The following is a 21,894-nucleotide window of genomic DNA, read 5'->3' on the forward strand; positions in this document are numbered from 1 at the left end:
CTCTCCATTTTCTTTACAATGAGACATTAGCAGTGCACACAGTGAGAATGTAAACTGAAAACAAGGGCAATTCGTGTTAGTTGATATGGCTGCTTGGTAACTGCAATTGATTGCAAGCCGATCTACAATAGCCATTACATTTTTATAGCTGCACAGTCAAAGGTAATCTCACAGGAGCACATCCCATGTGGACAGTACATGATAGGGGAGCTGAAGCTAGTTTGTATTTTATATCCACATGTTGACCTTAAACATTTTAAAATTTCACAGCACCTAAAACAAACTATGTTTCATTCACAAGACATTGGCTTTTCTCCCAAGGAGAAATACTTTGATCCATCTAACTTTTTTACCTCTGAACGTGGTCTTCTGGCACGGTTCCCTACAGTTAAACAGTTAAAATTGTTTTGTAATAGGTGGCTTTGGAAAGAGTTGAGTGTACAAATGCTACTTCTCAACCTACTTTGCCAGCCTTTTTCTAAGCCTACTAACCTTATCCTTCCCTGCTCCCCTTTGTTTTGCACACAATGCTTTGACAGGTCAATGTTCTTAGTACACGTCAAATAGAAGAATGCTGAAGACCAGTTGTTCAGGTTGCATATCCCTGCATACCTATACTGAGCACGATTTTAACAGGTCTCAATTTCTTTGCTTCTTGCTCCCTTCAGTTTGCATGTCAGTGTCCGAAGAATGAACTCAAAGGCTTTGCTGAAGTCATTTCTATGCAACAACTATTTTGCCAAGTTTGAGTCAGACTTCGTAAAGAATTAAACTTAAACAAGCACTTATTCTGCAGTATGTTCCCCAAGAAACAAGCTAGCCAGACTTTCAATATGTTCAGCTGGATTTTTTGCTTGCATGTTTGTGGTGTCTGGGTCAGTTCTAGCACCAACTTTGGGGAGTGAAACCACAACAGTCTACCCCCTCCATCTTTTACCATCTTTTACCATATCAATAAGTGATCACAGCTCATGAGGGACCTGAAAGCGCCAGGTTTTTAAAGATATTAACTGTCAGAGCCATGACCTTGAGTTCTAGAGCTTCTTTGGCATGTAACATATGCAGTTAGTCCCACTCATTACACCACACAGGCTGATCCTAGCCTTGGGAAGTTTATACATTTCCCCATCCTTTTAGAAAATCCCATTCCCTGATAACTACTGCATGTTTCTTGCTCTTCCTCATGTCAAGAATCCTTTCCTCACTATTGCATTTACGTAACCTAATACAGCTTTTTACTTAATACTCCTGCCTATACTGTAACTGATGGAATGCATTAGTTTGGGCAGGTTCCCATATGTAGTGTTATACAATGTTCTCTGCTGTATTCCATCTAAAACCTTTCTATGGCTGATCACCAGACTATAGTGTAGTTGCCTTCAAGCTCCCATTGCTCATCAGAGTTCTACTTTAATGTAGTCTAGTCCCACATGAATTTTACAGTCTCCACCACAAATAAGCTAGGCCTACTGCAGGTTCCTACTGGCCAATTGTACTTTTACATCTGGCTGAAAACCTCTCCATTCTTACAGTATTTCAGCATTTGTGTACCCTCATACTCCACAACCTCCTGTTGGTCAAATAGCTCTATTTCATTACCCATTTCACACAGGAATGCAAGCCTACTTGGCAAAATTTCTCAACTGTTCCTGTTCAATACCTTTATCTATTCCTTCTGGTGGTCACACTTATGCTACCAGCTCTCACCCCTTATCCCCTCCAGTTTGCAAACTTCTGGTAGGTCAAGGTTACCCTTTCACTGGGCCTCTTCAATTACTAACAAATGAAGGCCCTGCCTAAAGCTATCCCTTCCATCTTGCTGTGTCTTGCTCAACTTCAATCTTCCTACCAAAATCCTTTTCATACCTTATTTCCTCCCATGCCTGCTTACTACTGAACATCCTAATTGTTTTCAGCAATTCATTCTACTTCCAAGGAGCCCTCAAAAGCACAGCCAAGTGGATATATAGCCAGACATGTGGTTAGCTTTAAACCTTAGGCATCCTGCAAATAAGAGCATTTCTATTAGAGCCCCTAACTACTACCTGGGCCTTCTGCACCCTCTTCATGCATGAACATGCTCCCACTCCAATGGAGGGCTACCTTCATCAGCTCAAGTGTGCCAAGCCCATATCCCCAGTCCTGGCAATTTTCAGTGCTCTGCAAGGCTGTGCTTGCATAATGGTGATGGACTGGAACAATCTTTCTCGGGGGGGGGGGAGTTTAGGGCATTACAACCCACCCCTGCTGAACTTTTTCAGCACTGCAGCGACTATTTGAGTTAAAACAAACATTTGTGTGTCAGCTAGGGCATCATCCTTGCATGTCAGAGGCAAGCACCACCACAAAGTTTCAGCCACACTTTGTAATTGAAAAGCAAACAAGTTTCCATGGTTCGCCCTTTTGGGCATTACTCAACATGCATATCACTTCCTGGTAGTCATCCAGTCTTCCTGTTCATTCTTTATGCCCAACTTGTACTACACAGTAGTACTTCATACCCATATTTTCTAGATTACGCCTACTGCTGCCATCCTTGCTTACAAGTCCTTCAACTCCCTTTCATAAGAGTTTTCCTTTCTGCACCAGTTTAACTGCCTAATCATTCTGATATGCATTTATAGTCCAGATTTAAGCAATGCTAACCTCCAATCCAACAAAACTAAATCCAAGGACAGAGGTTCTATCATGTCTCCTGTGGTCTGCAACTAGTACAAATCCCTACTCAGTCTAGAAAGTAGTCCCAGCACTTCATAGTATCCCCTGATATGGTCTGCACACATCCCAACTGTACGCCTTGTCCATATACTCATCTGTACTAGACAGCTTTACAGCTATAAATATCTATAGCCATCAAAACAGAAATAAAATTGTTTTTGCAAAGAGCTATGCTCCCTGCATCCCTGGAGGGCATCTGCTCCTACAAACATCTTAATTTATACAGCCTCCAAGGCTGCAGAGACCAAGTGCATACACAGGATACTAGAGTCTTCTACCTTCTACTTTGGGAACCTTCAACACAGGAACAAAATCAAGCGCCATCTTAAGAAACTGCTAAACAGTTTTTGCAATATGCAGAAATTATATGGAGAATGGATTAAGGCGCACATGATAAATGCTTGTCCTGACCACTCCCATGCCCTTCCCTCAGCCTGTTCTGTAAATCACTTGCCAACTTACTGCCAAATTACTAAGAGTCTGCACCTGCCATCCAAGGACACCTACTTACTGGCTCTCAGCCCAGAGACAGTTACCTCCAGTCTACTCAGTTCTGACTTTCCTACCACCCAGTACTGCATCTCCATCACTAGAAATCCCTCCCCTTTACCTGCTGAAACTGCTTGAGCTAGCTATCCTACCAGATTCTAAAGCCATTCTGGGCTGATCCACTTCTGAAAATGGATAGCACTGCTGCTTCCAAGGCTCGACTGCTGTGTTCCCTACCACCTTTTCCCTTATTCCAATTCATTCTCTCTAGCAACTGCTGCTGGCAAAATTGCTTTAAGCCAAATTCTCATCCTCTCAGCAGACTTACCTTTTGTTAGTGCCCTATATACCCCCAAAATACATAAAGCAGGAAACAGAACACTGTGGGACCCATCAGCAAATCCTCAGTGAACGTCAGTGTTAAATGAGTGTCAAAGTTCTGCGCATTTACCCAGTGTGCTAATCACAATACAATTCTGTATTTGTGAAATGCTCACATGCATAGTTTAGAGTTCATGCAATAGCAAAGTGCAAGTGAGTTTCATTTCCTACTGTTTGCAGAGCATTGGAGTATATACAAGTAACAGAATAGAAGATACTGGAAAGTCTTATTCCCTCTTGCAAAAATGCTCCTCCCTCACCCCAGCCAAAATTAGTGTGCATGTGTTCAGGGATGATTTCGGCATACACGATCAAGTATTAAAAATAAGCTAGTTGGAGACCATTTTTGTATTTTTTTTTTTTTTTTTTTTTTTTTTTTTTTTTTAAGAGACAGAATTGGAGCAAATTTTCATACAAATGCTCAGTTATGCAGTAAAATCCCAAGGTGTGCGCATTACTATTCAAGTATTGCAGACATTTTTCCCCACAGTGATTTATGGACTGCAGAATCACTTAAGTAATGCATCCTAAAATTTCCAAACTTTAGAAAAAGTCACTGAAAACACTCGCATCAGCCTACATACACCAGTAAAGGATACCATTTGGTCTGACCACACCAGACACCAACAGTTAGTCATTACAAAGCTGAATGAACAAAGCAACTTGTGACCTGCAGCTTGAATGCAATACCTGTCAGAATGCATCATTCCAGGTTACTCAAACACGAGTTAAACAGGACTCTACTAAAACATTTGCTAAACATGTTAGCTACACTTCAATCTCTTGAAATTAACTGTCCAAGTAAATAGTGTCTATTTACAAAGCCCTCACTAGCCAGTTCAATGTAATGTACCCTTTGGCATAGATCTGTCCAAACACAGACAACTGAAACACCCTGAGATGCCTTAACTCATATCAGAGTGACGTCACCAGGTGCATCTGCAGTTAACTCCTACTGATGCCTCTAGGCATCAAATATTGCTTGTTCATATTTGCATCAATAATTTCAAAACTATGCTATGCATGAGGTTTTAAAAGATTTCATTTTAAAGCTTACACAATGGCAAATTCAACAGCATTAATAGTTGACTGCTTTCTACTACAGGTAAAGAGATATTAACTGTTTATTAGGATATGAATTTATACAGATATAATGGAGGGTTTGCCATTTATACTTCTTTCATAACCCCTATGGTTCCAGAGATATGAACATTTGTTTGAAATGTGAGGACATCATTTGATTCGGTCAAATGGCTTGGGCTCTGTCCATTGGAAGTTACAGTGCAAACTTCCTGAGCTCCAGTGGAGTGAATGAGTGAAGTGCAAGGGCAAACAGGTCCTACATGGACCGATCCATAGCACAGTCACTATACTCTGTATCCTACAGAGTGCCAAGAGGTCACTTATCTGACATACAAGGCATCCTCTGACCCATTACAGATGGATTTACTGCACATCAGCAAGTCCAATGGCAGAAATACTACCTATGAATCTAAACATCTTCTGCAACGAGTTTGGAGGGGCAGGTACATCTCGGAGGATACCAGTGCTCTGGAACAGACTCCCCATCCATGCAAAACAAAGTTCATCCTTGTCCATATTCAAGAGCAAAAAATTTACCCCAGGACTGCCCCCTGTACTAATGGATAGAGGCAGCTCCTAATTTGAGTGGACCTATGCAAAATAAAATATCTATAGTATGATCCCAGTTATTCATTAGGAAATATGTAGTTGGACCATGGGATGGATCAATCTGTAACCAAATGGGATAGGTTATTTTGAACACAATGAGAAACTGACGAGGCAAAATCACCAAGGGCAGCTTGCCTAGTGCCTACTCAACTTAAGTGCGGATGCATTTTTTGTATCCAGACCTTGAAAACAAGGAATCATGGATGTTATGTAAGCATACACAAGCATTTTAGAAGTAAAAAGAAACTTCACCTCCCCTTTTAACACTTGAGTGAGCTTCACGAAACATTGACTGCTTTTTGCGACACCACTGTCGCTGAACAAGTCCATTAGTATTTACAGGCCAATTGTTAGCCTTGTTTAATACTGCAAGACCAACTCTATTCACCATTTCAATGGTTTCATAAAAATGAGCCAGGAAATTTCCCTAAAATACAAGATTAAAATGCCACAAGAAACAGTGACAAACTAAGACCATTTTCTTAAATAGCTTGAATGTAAACTGGGAATGTTATGAATGCATGAATACTTTACAAGTAAAAAAAAGACCTGGATAAATGTGAAAGGCATTTGCTTTTAACTATACATTACAAAACAGGTCAATTCTTAATGTGCCCACTATTGGGATCCTCTACCAGTATTTTATTTTTTTTAAGAAGTTCATGACTTTTAAACAGTCTAATATCCATTTATGCTTTGCCAGTACCCCCACTTAGGAGGCAGCCCCTTTTTGTAAGAGGGCTAGGTCACCTCCAGTGACTCTGGGTGCACATTCAATTTAGATCCAAATTAAATGGTGATTATATCACACTACTTAATCCGCAGGTGCAGTCTGCTTAGTACAAACACCATGGCTAGTGTGCAAAGGATTTTTAGGCATCTTAATGTGGATCAAGACACCTGCTTCACAGGCATGCAGGTATCCACGGATTACGTAAAAGCAGGTATTCTGGCTTGTAGTCTGTCCACTTACCCTCAAACAATCCCTCTGATCAAAAACACTGGATACCCAACTCCAGGTATACCTTCCAAACTTGCAAGGACTTTTAAATGGCCCTGCTTGACTGAAAAATGTTCAACCACAAGGTCCACAGATGCAGAAGTACTCTTGGAATCAATATGCTCACTCATTCCACCAGGTTACACTTTCTACCTAGGAAGCCATAAAGCTTGAAGAAAAGCAAGAAAAGTCCCTGAATATAGGTGGCAAGATGCCATTCCTCCAGAAGTTAGCAATGGAACAGCTCTTCAAATATAAGGACGAGGCACCCCCCCTTGAGATGGCAAAACTCTTGGGTGGTTGACAAACCCTCAAGTCCATGAATTCTGAGGATGGGCAAGGTAGTGTGGCCCCCCCTTCCCCAAAGGCATTCAAGGAGGGCTACAATAATCTCACTGTCCAAATAATAAACTGCTGCAAGACAGAGGCAATATATTCAAAGTGGCAACCATCTAAAGATGAGAAAAACCCTCCCAAGCATACAAAGGGTCCCTTTCTCAAATTTATGAGGGGCATGGCATTACTGTCCCCAGTGGGCAAACAGCATGAAAGATCCTGAGGTGAACAGAAGGAATAAATTCTTCCCTCAGAAGATAGAACACCTTCTCCCACCCTCCTGGAGAAGCATTTTCCTCCTTTGCTTCCCGCATGAAGAACTGATACTCATGATTGCAAGGTCTCTGCAGCTTGTGCTCAGGACATTAGCAGGGGGCCAGAGAAGGTGCATTTTAACTTGAAAACCCAAAGCCACTAGTGTAGAACTCTGGGTGAACACCTCCCACCCTTAAAATAGGAGATAACAGAAGTCAGATAAAATAGGGATCCAAACTGCTTGGGTATTTCAGTTTTATGATCCAGAGAACCCCCTCCTTAACTGCCCTGTCATTTTAGGAATTAAAGTGCATGCTAATGTAGTTCATGAGAGATGCTCCTTTCCAGTGCAATGCACTGGAACATAATTTGTATAAAATCGAAGTACGCCTTATCAGTGCAAGGGCTGAGCAGTACAGGGGTCAAAAAGTGCACAGCATTCCTGCAGCACACATACTTATCAATGGTGGAAATCCATGCAGGGAGAAATGCAGTCACTTCACCCTGCACTGGCTGCCAATGTAGGCAAGTAATGGTGTGTGAATGGTGAGGGGGTACAGATGTTTATACGTCTGCTTCACTGTAAGATGTACAACTCCTTGGATAGGAGTGGTTAGTGCCCGTGTGCTCCTTTGCACCTTTACTAATATGCAAATATTAGGTACTGTGCTACATTTTTCTTTCAATTGCACTGAAGTGATGCACTGTGGGTGACTGACTTGCTTAATGGAATTGCAAAGCAACTCAGCACAGGTACAGGGTAGTTTATTCTGCACCACTGTTTGCTATGAATACCAGCTATTGAAAGTTAGTAGTTAGCAACAGTACAAAACAGCTGCAGTCCATCAATTCTTTATGTGCTGTGTGGTTTTCTAAAGGGCATTGTTTAATTTGATGCACTGCTTTTGGCAGTATTAATACAATTAAAATCAATTAAACCTGCTGTATTTCCTGGGTTCTGTATCAGTGATTTTACCACAGCTGCTTAACTATCTTCTGGCTGACGAGTCAAAAGTAATGGCGTGGTGTGTTCTGGATGTCCAACTGGTGGCAACATTACCAGGAGGACAAGAAAATGAGCATAGAAAGCTCAAACCCCTTCAAGAAATGCTGTACACATGGGAAGCTACATTGACCAAGTTTGTTTTTTGGGTAATGTAGCAGTAAAACATTTGACTGAAGGGGGAAGATCCAGTGAGCCCAATTATAATTCCGCCCTCCTTTCAAGTATAAAGCAGGGCTGGGTATGGCAATTTTAGCCATAAAACAAGGTAGTGCTATGCACTTGCCACTAATTACCTGTCAAATTTAGTCAGCAATTTCTTCCAAAACCATAGCCTTTTGCACAAATTCATAAGGCCATACCATTTACAGAAGGGTATGACATGGCCTGCCAAGGGGAGTCCTTAGAATTAGATAAGCACATTTCTGAACAAATGTACAATACTTGAGATTACCTCCATTACCCTCAAAATATTTAGATTGAGTGTAAAATTAAGTGGAATAGTAAGTGCAAAAATTACTAAAGACAATGCCCAGAAAAAATTGACAAGACAAGTTCAAATGTGCCTGAAAAAAGGAAAAGTTTAATTACCAAGAAATAATCTAGCAGATTAAATGTCATTTACTAACTAGACCATAAACATCCAGCTACAATGTCCCCCCCCCCCCCCCACTACACTAGTGACGTAGTTCAGGTGCATAAGCACATACCAAGATCCTAGAGAAACAGCATGTGCCAGCTCACTGTAAACACCCCTCCCTCTGGGAGTACCATTACTGTAGAGGCAGAGATTATCTTAAATCTCAGACTACATATTCTTGCTAAGATATCAGCTCAGAAATGGATTTAGGAGAAAAACTTGGGTGAAGCACCACCAGTCTCTCCAACGTTCAAAGACCATGGATTTTTAGAAAAATGTAGGAAGTAAACACAGCATTCCCACCTCACCTCAATACACGAGGCAGACACCTGCTGCTCACAAGGCCCATCCCTTATGTGATAAACATATGGCTGGGAGACTCAAGCTGTATGACGGATCAAAATGAGGAAGGAGTCATTTTCAGCATGCTTTCTCAATGTGATCTGTTGAAATACTTTAAAACAGAAAATTCCTCAACTTACCAGAGGCTTCCTTCAACATCAGAATTTCCAAAAGCACTGAAAGAACAGTCTTTACGCTTGTAGTTTAACTGTCTCTGGTAACCTGTGAAAAGATCAAACTTCCAATTAAGTCTAGAAATATTCTGCATTGGTATCCTACAGAGATGCTACACATTGTTCAAATGGAGATCCACAACCAAGTAATTTGGGGTAGTGCACCAACCACAATAGACCATTTGCAGGCACAGCCTGGATAAAGAAATTCAAATGAAAAAAAACATTCACAGGAGTCCCAAAGACAACTGAAACTATAACAGTAGTTAAGCCTATTTTACTGTAAATGCAAAAATAGCTAGTTGTGGTTTTCTATAGGTTTCACATAGTGATAACCCCTTATACTGTAGAAGTCAGTACAGTTGTGTAAAATATTAATAGATGTCCTCTGCTTCACTGCTACGGTATTAACTACAAGGGATTCCTGCCATGGAAGCCCAATGTACAGCCAGTCTTCTGAAGACTTCTGAATTTAAGTTATACCAAACTTCACACACACCTCGTGTAACATAGGGCATTAAGGGGACATTAAACAGAATTGATTGCCCTAGGAGGGCCACCAATCTAAGGAACCAAAGAGGTAACGTATGTACATCCAGGAAGGTAAAGAACTAGCGGAGGGAGTGAATACTGCAGCAGTGAAGGCTAGGACATCTGCTGTTATGGTAAGATTTTGCACAACTGTACTATGTGCTTACATTCACTGCTGCAGTATTCTTAACTATATGAAGAGTGCCAAAGCTCGAGGAAACTAGAGAGGAGGAAGGGGCAAAAGAATCCCCTAAAAAACAACTGAACTAGCAAAACAAGCCATAGCTCAAGATACCATCCAGCCTGTAGTGCTTTGTAAAGGTATGCACAGAAGTCCAGGTATCCGCTTCAAGAACAGAATTAGTATCCAAGCCTTTGAAAAACGCACCAGAACAGCTCTAGTAGAATGAGCTGTAATTGAAAAAGGAAGGCTCTTGCCATGAGAAGCGTAAAAGAAAATAGCCTTAGAATTCCAAGAATAGTCTACTTGGCTACAGCAAGCCTCAAAGATCTAGGATGAAGAGAAAAAATGATCAGATTTTGAAAATCAAGATCCCAGGGAGGAGGAACAATGCTTCCTGGGAGGTCCAATAAGAACTCGTTTCACCTCAAATCTAGCAGCTAAGAGGAAAAATGCAGACAAGCAACAATAGGCGGGCCTTGATAGAATAGGCCAAACTAGCATTGAGCAATTCACACAAATGAGAACCACAGTAAGTGGGTCCAGGTTACAAGACAGATGCCAAAAAGAAAACCTGTTCCATTCAGATTAGTAGGCTTTCCTAATCATAGGTTTCCTGGTATCCTGCAGGACTTGCAGCACATCCTCAGAAAAAAAGGATGTGGAGGAATCAATATCCCATCACCCACAGTGCAAGTTGAAGCATGGACAGGTGGGGATGGATAAGAAATCCCTTGTCTTGTGTGATTAGATCCACCCTGTGAGGCAACTTGATTGCCCCTGGCTAGATGCAGAAGAGGGAACCAGTGTTGTTGTGGCCAAAGGGAGTCAGCACGATCTTGGGAGCATCCTGTTGAATTTTGAACAGGACTTTCGGAATGAAAGAAAAGGGAGGGAATGCATAAAGAAACATCCCCTCCAAGAGTATGGGAGGGCATCCACCTTCCATAAGAGCATGTGGGACCATCAAAAGAGGAAGTTGCCTGTTCAGAGAAGAAGCAAAAATATCCCCTTGAGTACTCCACTGGGGGAGAATACCCAGAAACATCCCTTTGAAGCATCCATTCGTGGGACTGAATTAAGGACCTACTCAGAGCATCTGCCACAATGTTCTGACTAAAGGGATATAAACTGCCCGACTTTACTGGACAGCAAGATCCCATATCAGAAGTGCCAACTGGCTGAGATCTCATTCTTCCCTGGTTAATGCATCACGCCACTGTAGTATTGTTTGTGAATACCCCGAGAGGCCCTGGAGGAGAGAATGGAAGGACTGAAGAGCCAGCAGAAAAGCTCAACTCTAACATTAATGTACTTTTTCTGCTGACAAGGTGACCATAACACCAGTACCTTTATGGAGACCAAATGTCCCTCCCAATCCCATGTCAGAGGAGTCTGAATTCCTGAGGGGGAAGATAAAATGAAAAGGAATCATTGGATCCAGAAAACTGCTGAATCAACTGAGGCAAGGAAGGATGAGGCACTACAAATTCTAGGAGGATAAGGATGTTAAAGCCACACTGACTTTAGAAGCCACCAAACCCTTCGCATATGAAGTTTGGCCAGAGGGAGCATCAGAATGGTGGATGCCATGAAACCTATAACTTACCAATTCCTTGGCAGTAATGGAAGCCAGAGGAGGAATGAAAGAAATGAGTTGAGGTCTTTGGAGGAGCAGTGATGCAAGCAATGGCACCATCTGAATCCTGCAACCCAGAAAAACATGATCCTGAGAAGGAGTCAAAGACTGAAATTTATAATGAATCCCAGGCTCTGAAGAACAGATATGGCAAAACGAAGATTTTTGCCAAAGGGTCTCTGGAGTGGATCCCTGAATTAACAGGACATACAAGAAAATGTGGATTCCTTGAAGCAAAAGGCAATCTGAGGAGCAAGGCATTTGGGGAACATCCCTGGGACAATAAAGGGCAAGAGAGAACTAAAAATGCCAGGAACCAGAGAAATAGAAAAACTTCCTAAAAAAAAAAAAAAGACAGATCAGACTATGGAGATGAGCATCCTTGAGATCCAGAGACACTTATAGGTTTGAGGGAGCAAGACTAAAACTGAACATCCAAAATTAAGGAACCTTTAGAAAGCATTTAGATGAGAGAAGTCTAGCATAGGTGTCCAAGTGCCCTTTTCTGAGCAATAGAAACAATCTGGAGTAGAAACTTTTCCCCCTTTGGTACACAGGCACATCTTCAATAGTACCCTGGGACAAGACATCTCGAACCTCTGGTAAAAAGGAAAGGATGCTCCCAAGGAGGCTTAGAAATGCCCCTAAACAGAGGATAGGATTTCCACACCATTAAGTACCCTTGACGAATGACCGGAGCCCAAGAATCCTGAGTGATCTTAAGCCAAACCAGAAGAGAAAAATGTGGCTGGGAAGGGTTGAATAGTCACACAGCATCTGCTTTATCCAGAAAGGCAGGCATTGGAGCCCCAAAAATTAAATAGGCTTAGGAGTCGCCACTCTTTCCTTTAGTAGGACGTGATTGCCTACTAACAAAGCAGGCTTAAGCAGGGTAATTTCTCTGCAATTTAGGCACAGAAAAAAACACGTTTAAGTTCCCAAAAGCTCTTACCTATATCCTGAAGGGGATTAAACCAGCAGCAGCTTCCCCAAACAAAAGTTAAAAATCCAGAGAAGCATCCATCAACTTAACTTTAATATCACGTACAGGTTGAAGGCCAAGCAAGAAAACCTCCTTATAACTAAGCCACAAACAATCCCTAGAAGGGGCATCTGCCATATCAACTACCTTTAACAGAATGGACTGATGACTTGAGGAAGTCCCTTAGCAAGAAAAGGACAAGTTTTATCCTCTGTTTGGAAAACCAGAAAAAAGTTGACAGGTCTGAGAAAGGCAACACATAGCTAGACATATGGGTCGGATATAATTGATGGCCCTAAAAGCTAGGGTAGCAGAAGTGTAAACCTTTTTGCCCAGCCTGTCCATAGTCAGAAGGCAACTTGGGCAAAGGAAGCAATTGAGAAGGCTCAGAGGCTACGGGGAATGAAGGAAAGAGGAAAGGTAAATCATACAACAGGACACCAATGTCTAGTCTGCTGAATGACAAATGTTGAATCTGCTGAATTTGAACAGCACATATCCATATAGGAATCGCAAGTAAATGAAACTGGCACCTCATATCACGTTTTTGTAGGGGGTCAAGCTCCCAGCACCCCCACACCTCCTGCTAGCTTTATATTCCAACTAGATAATGCCCTACAGTGAGTAAAGGGATAAAGGTCCCAAATCGCACTGTACAGTGATCTCTGTGGAGTACTCCGTTCATATCAGTGAATGCACAGTAGCATCCACCGATATTAACTTTTGAACATGGGAGTGTTCAACAACATGGACAATCTAACATCTTTCGATTGCCTGTCTGAGCATTTCCATTTGGCTTTTTGATAGTAAACCGGACATTCATATAAATAATCCTCAGGAACCGTACACCTACCAGGCTTCTTGGGAGCAGGGGGAGAGAATCAGGAGTCGGAGGCATTGGAGAAAGCATCCAGTAAAGCAGCTAAGACAGGAGGAATAGCCACGGGTTTTAAGAATCCAATTACAATGTGTTGTACCTTTTATGGATAGAGACCAGAGTATAATCTCAATTAAAGTCCATCCCCCAAGAGTGTCCCCAAAGGAAGTTTCCTCCAGAAAATCAGGACTAAGATTCCTCTGACCCAGTCAGAAGGAAAAGGTTGGGGATTCCTCAGCAGAATCTGACATACTCAGAAGAATCCTAGTCTCTAGGCCTTTTAAGAGGAGCAGAGGATGAAGGAGGCACAGGAACAGAAACCCCGTCAGGTGGCTTTAAGGACATTAAGGCAGAAAATAACCCCAGAGTAAAAGCCTGGTGCTCACTGTGGATCCCTAAAAGCAGAACAAACAGATCTAAATTTTAAGGAAATATCCTTAAGGCTGAAATCCAGGATGACAGTCAAGAACCGTAGTTGTAACTTCTTCCCCAAATAAAAACAGAGGAACTCCTAGGCTCCTTAGAAAAAACTGTGGTTCCCTATGAACATCCAAAATGGACACCTGCAAAGTCTATTCCTACGTGCTGCCGGCAAGATCTACAGCAGCCTCCAACACAGTCGTAGCAGAGAAATCCAACACAGCCGGGCATGCCTCTGGGGTCGTAATCAGGAGAAACACTTGGCAAAGACCAGACAGCAGAATATTCCAGTCATACCTTTTCACCTTCTTCCCTAATGGCTAACCCTCTGGGCAAGAGATTCCTTCCACAGTACCTTTACCAAGTAGACCAAGATGCTGGTTCTCAGATACAAGGAAAGGGAAGAAAGTCTACTGTAAAGGGTTTTCAGAACATCTGAAAAATAGAAAGACATATGGTCACAAGCAGCACCCAAGCAAGACACTTATTGTTGTATCTATGGGTAATCTGTCTCCCACACTGGCCTTTAACCTTCCCAGATGACATTAAGCTCAACACAAGTGCTCCATTGGGGATTTTCTCATGTTGCAAATACACAGGTGCAAGTCGTCCCTGGAGAAACAAAATGAATTCAACTGGCAGAAAATTGCCACAGGTAAACAGCCTGATTTAAAGATACAGACTGGCTGCAAAGTTTTTTTTGCCAAGTCTGATCACCCTTATGCCCTACATTATGCATGGTGCGTACGGTGATGGTCTGCCTACCTTTTAAATTCAGAAGTCATTGGAAAACTCGCTGGACACTGGGCTTCCATGGCAGGGAATCCCATATAGTTAATACTGCAGCCTTGAATGTAAGGACATATTAAAATTACTTGGCTATATTGATGAAAACCCTTTTCTTGAAATGCTTTACATGATTGGATATTAAGGATTACATAAAGCATTTAAAGGTAATGCAAATTTAGGACCACTTGTCAGAAAATATAACCGTATCAGTATAGTTAGGAATGGACTTTCACCCAGTTACATTTAGATTTCAAACTGGAAAGTCGCTTATAGGCTGACACTAACAGTTAGTGGGAGGTCTTCATTGCTGCTCCGCAAGACCCATACTATTAGAACTACCAACAGCGGTAGTAGTGTCTTCTTTCCCTGCATTAAAATTACTGAAGTGCCATGTGCCACTGAAAAACAGATCTCAATTTTCCCAACTGCTTTCCTGGTGAGGTCATGTTAGTAGCAAGGAGGTTAGACCAGACTTCAGTTAACACTTCAAGTTCATAGAGATTTCACACGAGAATCAGTAGAAAATCCTTTCAGTGCATTAGGTCACTGCTGTAGACTCAGCCGGGCATGCCTGGCACCCCATCTCGCTCAACTTTGATTTAAAAGCCCCATTTGCACTTGTTTCCCCCCTTTCCTGTAACTAGTTTAGTCCTGATACAGATTCTTACTTTTAGCACTTGAGTTTGCTTATTTGTGATCAGCACTTGTAAGCACTAAATAACCTACTAATCACTACAGCACTCAACCTTCCTCATTAGAGGAAAACAGTTTTGGTACTTACTTTCCTCACTTGCTTAGAGAAAAACAGCTCTTGTACTCACTTTCCTCACTTTTCTAGAGGAAAAGTTTTTTTATTCAGGCATGTCCAAGGGTCAGCTCCCAGTGTTCTCTCCTGTCTATCTGATGAATCTGGGCATCTTAGGGCAATGTAGAAATTGCCTCATTTATACAGACAACCCTCTCCTCCTACCACCCAACACTACAACCTGTGAGAGATGCACTTATCTAGCCAAACTGGAGGTAAAGCTCTCTCCAATCACGACTGAACTTTACAGAAGAGTAGAAGGTAAACACTTGCACCACACTCAGTCTCACTAAATCTACACCACCAAAATCCACACAAACAAACATTCGCAGAGGCTCTCAATAATAATCTACTCAAGCAACAGAGACCTCCAAAGCAGAAATGCAAGCAACCTCCACCCCCTAATAACCCAAATGACAGCCTGCAGACTTGGTGTGCCACTCAACCACAGCCAATAAGGCAAAACGTACCCAACACTAGTCATAGGCGACTCTATAGTCAAGCACACTGATGTCCCACTCACCAGGCTAAACAAGCAGAAGGTTACTGCCAGCTGCCTGTCTGGTGCCAGGATCCACCACATAACCCATGCACTTGGGTCACTCCACAACAAGTACAAATATAACTCATTGTCCATGTTGGTGTGAACGACCAGAGACATACCTCCCTGGACTACATGAAAACAGACATGGAAGAGCTCTCAGATCTTGTAGCCCAGGCAGGTATGACTCTAGCCCTGAGTAGCATTCTGCCATCACCCAGAATGATGTCGCAGTACAAGGACAAAATGATTGACTTCAATTGGCTAAGCTTCTGGTGCCATTCTAAAGGGATCCAGTGTCTGTCTGCCTGGGATGACATGGTCGACCGACCATGATGCTTTGCCAGAGATGGCCTGCACCTGTCACCCCTGGGATTCCGGATACTGGCTAAGGTTGCCGCCCCTTACCTTTTATAGGCAAGGTTCAAATGACAAATTCACCACCGCAACAGGAACAGGCAAGCAAAAACTGAGGGTGATGCTACTCAATGCTAGAAGTCTAAATCTCAAAATGCACTCATGAGGCACTCCTTAAAATGGAGAACAGATATCCGTGCAGTGACTGAGACCTGGTTCAAGGCTCCAGAGAACACCCCTGCACTACCAGGCTAGAACTCATACCACACTTTTCGGCCATGTAACCTGGACCGGAACACCAAAGGTGGAGGTGTGTCCATATTCATTAAAGATATACACACCTCCAGACTAGTTGCTCAGCATAATACAGCAGAGGCTATCCAAGTCCAACTTACTCCTGGCAAAACTGCAATCCAAATTGTAGCTTGCTACAGATCACCCACCATGCCCCAGGATTCCCACTCCTCCTCTTGATGTACTGGAAAATATTCGGGTTCAACCAAACACCCTAATAATGGGCGATAACTACCCCATTTAACAGGGGAAACTACTCGTGTACCAACTCCTTCACTCAACGCTTTCTGGAATTCATAAACTCCAATGCCCTGGATCAACTTATCCACACCCCCACCAGGGGCAACAATAACCTGGATCTAGTCATTACCAATATGAGTGACCGGTGTTCCACACCTAAAGTCAACGCCTCATTGGTCCGCTCAGACTAAGCTAATTACCCTAGATATCCACATCCTGCCTCCACCCCCCATTAAGGAAACCATGGTAAAAACATTTCTCCAAAGCCAACTTCAAAGTGGTGAACTTCATGACACCCATGCAGATGGACAATACAGTTACGACTACTGAATCCTACACAACTGCACTTTATAAGCACTTACATGAGTGCATGGATCGTGCCATCCCAAACAGAACCAAGACACTATCCTCCAAAAAAAGTAAGCCAATCTGGTGGTCCCCTGCCATAAACAAACTGTACAGCAGAAGAAACTCTTGCAAAAGAGTAAAACCCCACGAGTGGAGGAGCTCCCTGGTCAGCCTCAGTAAGAAACTGTGATCCCGGATAAAATCCTCCAAAGCTAGTTACGAAAACAAAATTGCCACTGATTCTAAAGGCAACCACAAAGCATTCTATAGGTATGTCAAGAATCTCAATGGCAACACTCCGATCTGCTCGGAGTTACAGCACAATGGCAATAAATACAGACCCAACTGATGTTGCCAACATCTTGGCAGATAGGTCTCTTCCCCCTAAAGAGCCCATCTCTATACCGGAAGAATGCAAAGTTCCGGTAATCACGGCTGCACAGGTAAAAACCACTCTCCAAAACAAAGAACACAGCATCCATGGGACCAGACATCCCAGGCTGCATTCTACATGAACTACAGAACGAACTGGCACCCCACCCAAGTACCATGTTCAGTCATAGCCTCACCTCAGGCTTTGTGCCTGCTGAATGGCACACAGCAACGGTTATCCCACTCCACAAGGGGGGAGCCACCACGGACCCCGGGAACTACTGCCCCATTAGCCTGACAAGCCTGGTCTGCAAGGCCATGGAACGTATCATCATGGAACTTAAAGACATTGGTAATCTCCAAACTCTGGATCCAACCCAGTTCGGGTTTGTAAAAGGCAGATCATGTCTCCTAAACCTGATTGCTTCAAGTCACCAAAGCCGTAGACAAGGGTAAAGTGGTTCACACAGCCTATCTAGATCTTTCCAAAGCTTGACACCATCCCCCACTCTGGAATTGTAGATAAATTCACTAAACTAGGCATAAATCCCTAGGTCACAAGATGGGTTGCCAACTGGCTCACTGACAGAACCCACACTGTGAAAGTAGCAGACACCAAATCCGACCTCAGACCAGTGACAAGTGGAGTACCATAGGGTTCAGTCCTGGGTCCTCTCCTGTTTGGTATCTACTTCTCTGAAGTACAGGCCAACACAGAAGGTCTTTGCAAACTAGGAGGCATAATTGAAACTTCTAACGATGTGGACATCCTACAAAAGGGCCTCAGACAGATGCCTGGTGTCAAAGCCATGGCCTCAAGCTCAATGCCAAAAAGTACATGGTCATCCCCTTTGGTAAAAACTGTCCCCATGAACTACAACGTAGGCGGTAGTATACTTAACACTGAAAGTGTGAAGAGACCTTGGGACACAGGTGGACAGTAGTCTCTCCTTTGATAAATCACATTGCCACAGTAGTCAGGAAATCCTTCTACGTGGCACACCATCACAAAAGGTCATTGTTCCCCTCTACTCATCACTCATTAGACCCATTATAGAGTACAATGCCCCTTTTGGTATGTACCTCACAAGACATCTACAACTGGAAAGGCCGCAGAAATACCTCACAAAAGAAGATTACTGGCCTCAAACAAATGCCCTACGCAGACGGTCTCAAAAAACTCCAGGCTTTACTCCATCGCATATCGCCTACTCAGAGGTGATCTCTGCCTAACATACAAAGCTATGTCAAACCCAGAGCTGTTGGACATGCTCCACTTAAAGAAATCCCAATCTCTCCAAGCTATACACTCTAGGGACCTAAACCTTGTCACCACATTAAACAGAACATGCTGGAGGGATAGATTCCTGTCCCAGAGACTTCCCATACTCTGGAATAAACTACCTATCTATAACAAAGCTCCTCATTAACACTAAGAAAAATCTTGATGACTGGATGAGAAATAGGAAATTCACCCCGGGGAGCACCTCGGTGGCTCTGTTCGACAGTAGCACAGGAAAATAATTTTCTTGGGTGGCAAAAGCCAGGGTACCTTTTTGGCTGGGCTTGTATAGACCCCAGGGCCGATAGCCTAGCACCTACCTATGAACCCTCTGAATGGAGTGTGGGGGTAATCTTCACAATGGGACCAAGTCATTTTAAGCAGACCTAACTAGGGAAAGATAATAATGGGAAGAGCCCAGAAATTAATTTGAACTGCAGGCTAGAGTGCAATAGGGAACAAGAGGTAATTGTGAACATTGTTTGGGGATTGTAATGAGTTGTCAAGTTAAGAATCCCCTGCAGACTCAAATACTGGGCAGGCAAATTACCAAGGAAAATTTTAGCTGATCTAGAATCAAACTGCCTGCACATAGTAAGGCCTTGCTGAATTTAATTCTGGTGGCTGTTAAAAATAGTTACTAGAAAATGGAAATTACTAATACAGCTGGTTTAGACTAAAACAAAGAACTGGAAGCGGGATCTTTGGAAACTGGTAACAATTACACAGAAAAAATGGGAATTGTTGGAACTATGCATGCAGAATATTTTGGAAAAATTAGATCTAAGGGCAGGCAGAAAATGAGCAATGTTTGACTAAATGACTGTAGATAAGAGACTGACAAATTGCAAACATTCTAAATGTGTCATTTACATAAATGTATGAGTGAATTAACACTGAGAGGTGCGTTTAAAAAACAAATGCAAAAAATGCTTAAATCAGCAGCAGCTAACTATAGTCTGAAAGTAAACGTGTCAGTAAAGTGTGACTAGTTAATCTTGAGCTTACCACTTTGCAGGAATTCAATGCCTTTTATCAAAGCTGTATCCATTAACTGTCCAGAAGCCTTCAGGTACTTCATAACACTGACATCTACAGAAAAACCCAGCATGTTTTGTTCACCACATCCATATGGCATGGCAAGAAGTTGGTCCAGGTTTTCCATTGCACTTCCCATGATATTACCTGCAAAAAAGAAAGCCATATATTGGATGTTGAAGTAGTCGCTAAAGTAGTGCAAAGGCCCAACTAAAATCTCAGGACCGACTAGTGACAAACTGAAGATCTGGTAAGCGATGGTAGAAAGCAGACATTTCTTAGATGTGGGGAAGTGGCTTACTCACTGCAATGCCATCTCTCACTGGAGAGGAGTACAGCAATGCAGCATAGACTGAGGATGTGCACTTGCTCTACAAAGTAGATTGACTGTGGAACTACAAATGTCCTTGTAGGATGCAAACAAGGTCAACTCCATCATATGTAAAGAAGCATTCTGCATAGGTTTTAGTTAATTGAAGGAAATTACAGGGCTAGTTGCAATTAAGATTTCTCCAAAACTGTCTGCGGAGCCATTTACAAGTAAAGGAGATTAAACCTTATAAAAATGGTTAATTTTAAATGGAGTTGAACTTTCATTTATGTTCATACAGTTAGATCACATCGCCACATACTCAGGGCGATACAGAAGCCTTCAGCCATACCCATCAACTGTCCAAAATGTTGTCTATTCTTCAAAATGTGGTTTTCTGGCAAATCAGTGAGGATCAGTCTGTAAAAATGACATGACTTCATATTGTTCAGAAAATGCAACCCATTACAAATCTGGTTATTCTAGCAACTAAGTTAAAAGCAATATTTAAAATCTGCCACTATTTTTGGGCCTCTGCCCCCACCCCCACCCCCCCATTATTTTTGGCTTTGTCCAGATTTCCTGCACCAACAGGTTGAGAGGTATGCCTTCAGCTACTTGGGTAATAAGTGAGCTGCTGCTACTAAGCTAAAGCCAGACTAAAAATGCACTGCAAAGGAAGGAAACTTGGCTGATACAAAACCCAGTGAAAGCTAAAGTTAACGGGGTACAAATTCAGTTGAGTACTTGAAGTCTACGTATTCTGTGAAGCCAGACCTAACTGCCCATTTAAAGACAGCCAAAAGGTTGCTCTTTGTCCAGTTCCTGCTCTTTAAAGCATTCCATGTTTGCAAAACATCTTCAGTAGAATACAACACCCCTTTTGTAATGTACCTCACAAAACATCTGCAGCAGCTGGAAAGGCCACAGAAGTACCTCACAAAGGATTACTGGCCTCAAACAAATGCCCTACACAGTCTCAAAAAACTCCAGCTTTACTCCATAGCATATATCGCTTACTCCAAGATGATCTCTGCCTAATCCGACTTCAGACAAGTGGAGTACCACAGGGTTCAGTCCTGAGTCCTCTCCTGTTTGGTATCTACTTCTCTGAAGTACAGGCTAACACAGAAGATCTTTGACTAAGTAAGTTCGCAGATGACTGCAAACTAGGAGCCATAAATCGAAACTCCTAACGATGTGGACATCCTATAAAAGGGCCTCACTGAGACAGATGCCTGGTGTAAAGGCCATAGCCTCAAGCTAAAATGCCAAAAAGTGCATTGTCATCCCCTTTGGTAAAAACTCTGTACCCATGAACTACAACATAGGTGGTAGTATACTTAACACCAAAAGTGTGATAAGGGACCTTGGGACACAGGTGGACAGTAGTCTCTCCTTTGATAATCAAATAGCCACATCATATAACCACAGTAGTCAGGGAATCCTATGTGGTACACCATCACAAAGGTTTCTCATCCAGAAAAAAAAAAAGGTCATTGTTGCACTCTAGAATGGGTCCGAGTGATGAGTAGAATGCCCCTTTTGGTATGTACTTCAAGACATCTACAACTGGAAAGGCCACAGAAATAACTCACAAAGAGGATTACTGGCCTCAAACAGATGCCCTATGCAGACTGTCTCAAACTCTAGCTTTACTCAGTCGCATATCGCCTACTCAGTCGCATATCGCCTACTCAGTCGCATATCGCCTACTCAGTCGCATATCGCCTACTCAGTCGCATATCGCCTACTCAGTCGCATATCGCCTACTCAGTCGCATATCGCCTACTCAGTCGCATATCGCCTACTCAGTCGCATATCGCCTACTCAGTCGCATATCGCCTACTCAGTCGCAT

The 21,894-nt window shown here is 42.6% G+C and overlaps 1 protein-coding gene across 2 annotated transcripts in view; it reads right to left on the reverse strand.

Annotated features, from left to right (window-relative positions):
* LOC122793959 (alpha-2-macroglobulin-like protein 1) overlaps positions 1-21,894 on the reverse strand; it is a 621,161-nt gene that overhangs the window by 238,208 nt on the left and 361,059 nt on the right. For both annotated transcript variants that reach the window (XM_044062013.1, XM_044062014.1), the window contains 2 exons: positions 19,696-19,872; positions 8,997-9,078 (listed from right to left, as the gene is read on the reverse strand). In XM_044062013.1, coding sequence (XP_043917948.1) covers positions 8,997-9,078; positions 19,696-19,872 — 259 coding nt within the window. The remainder of the gene's footprint in view (positions 1-8,996; positions 9,079-19,695; positions 19,873-21,894) is intronic.

This window comes from Protopterus annectens, chromosome 2.part1 (assembly GCF_019279795.1).
Source record: "Protopterus annectens isolate FY-2018-M chromosome 2.part1, PAN1.0, whole genome shotgun sequence".
NCBI classification, from domain to species: Eukaryota; Metazoa; Chordata; order Ceratodontiformes; family Protopteridae; genus Protopterus; species Protopterus annectens.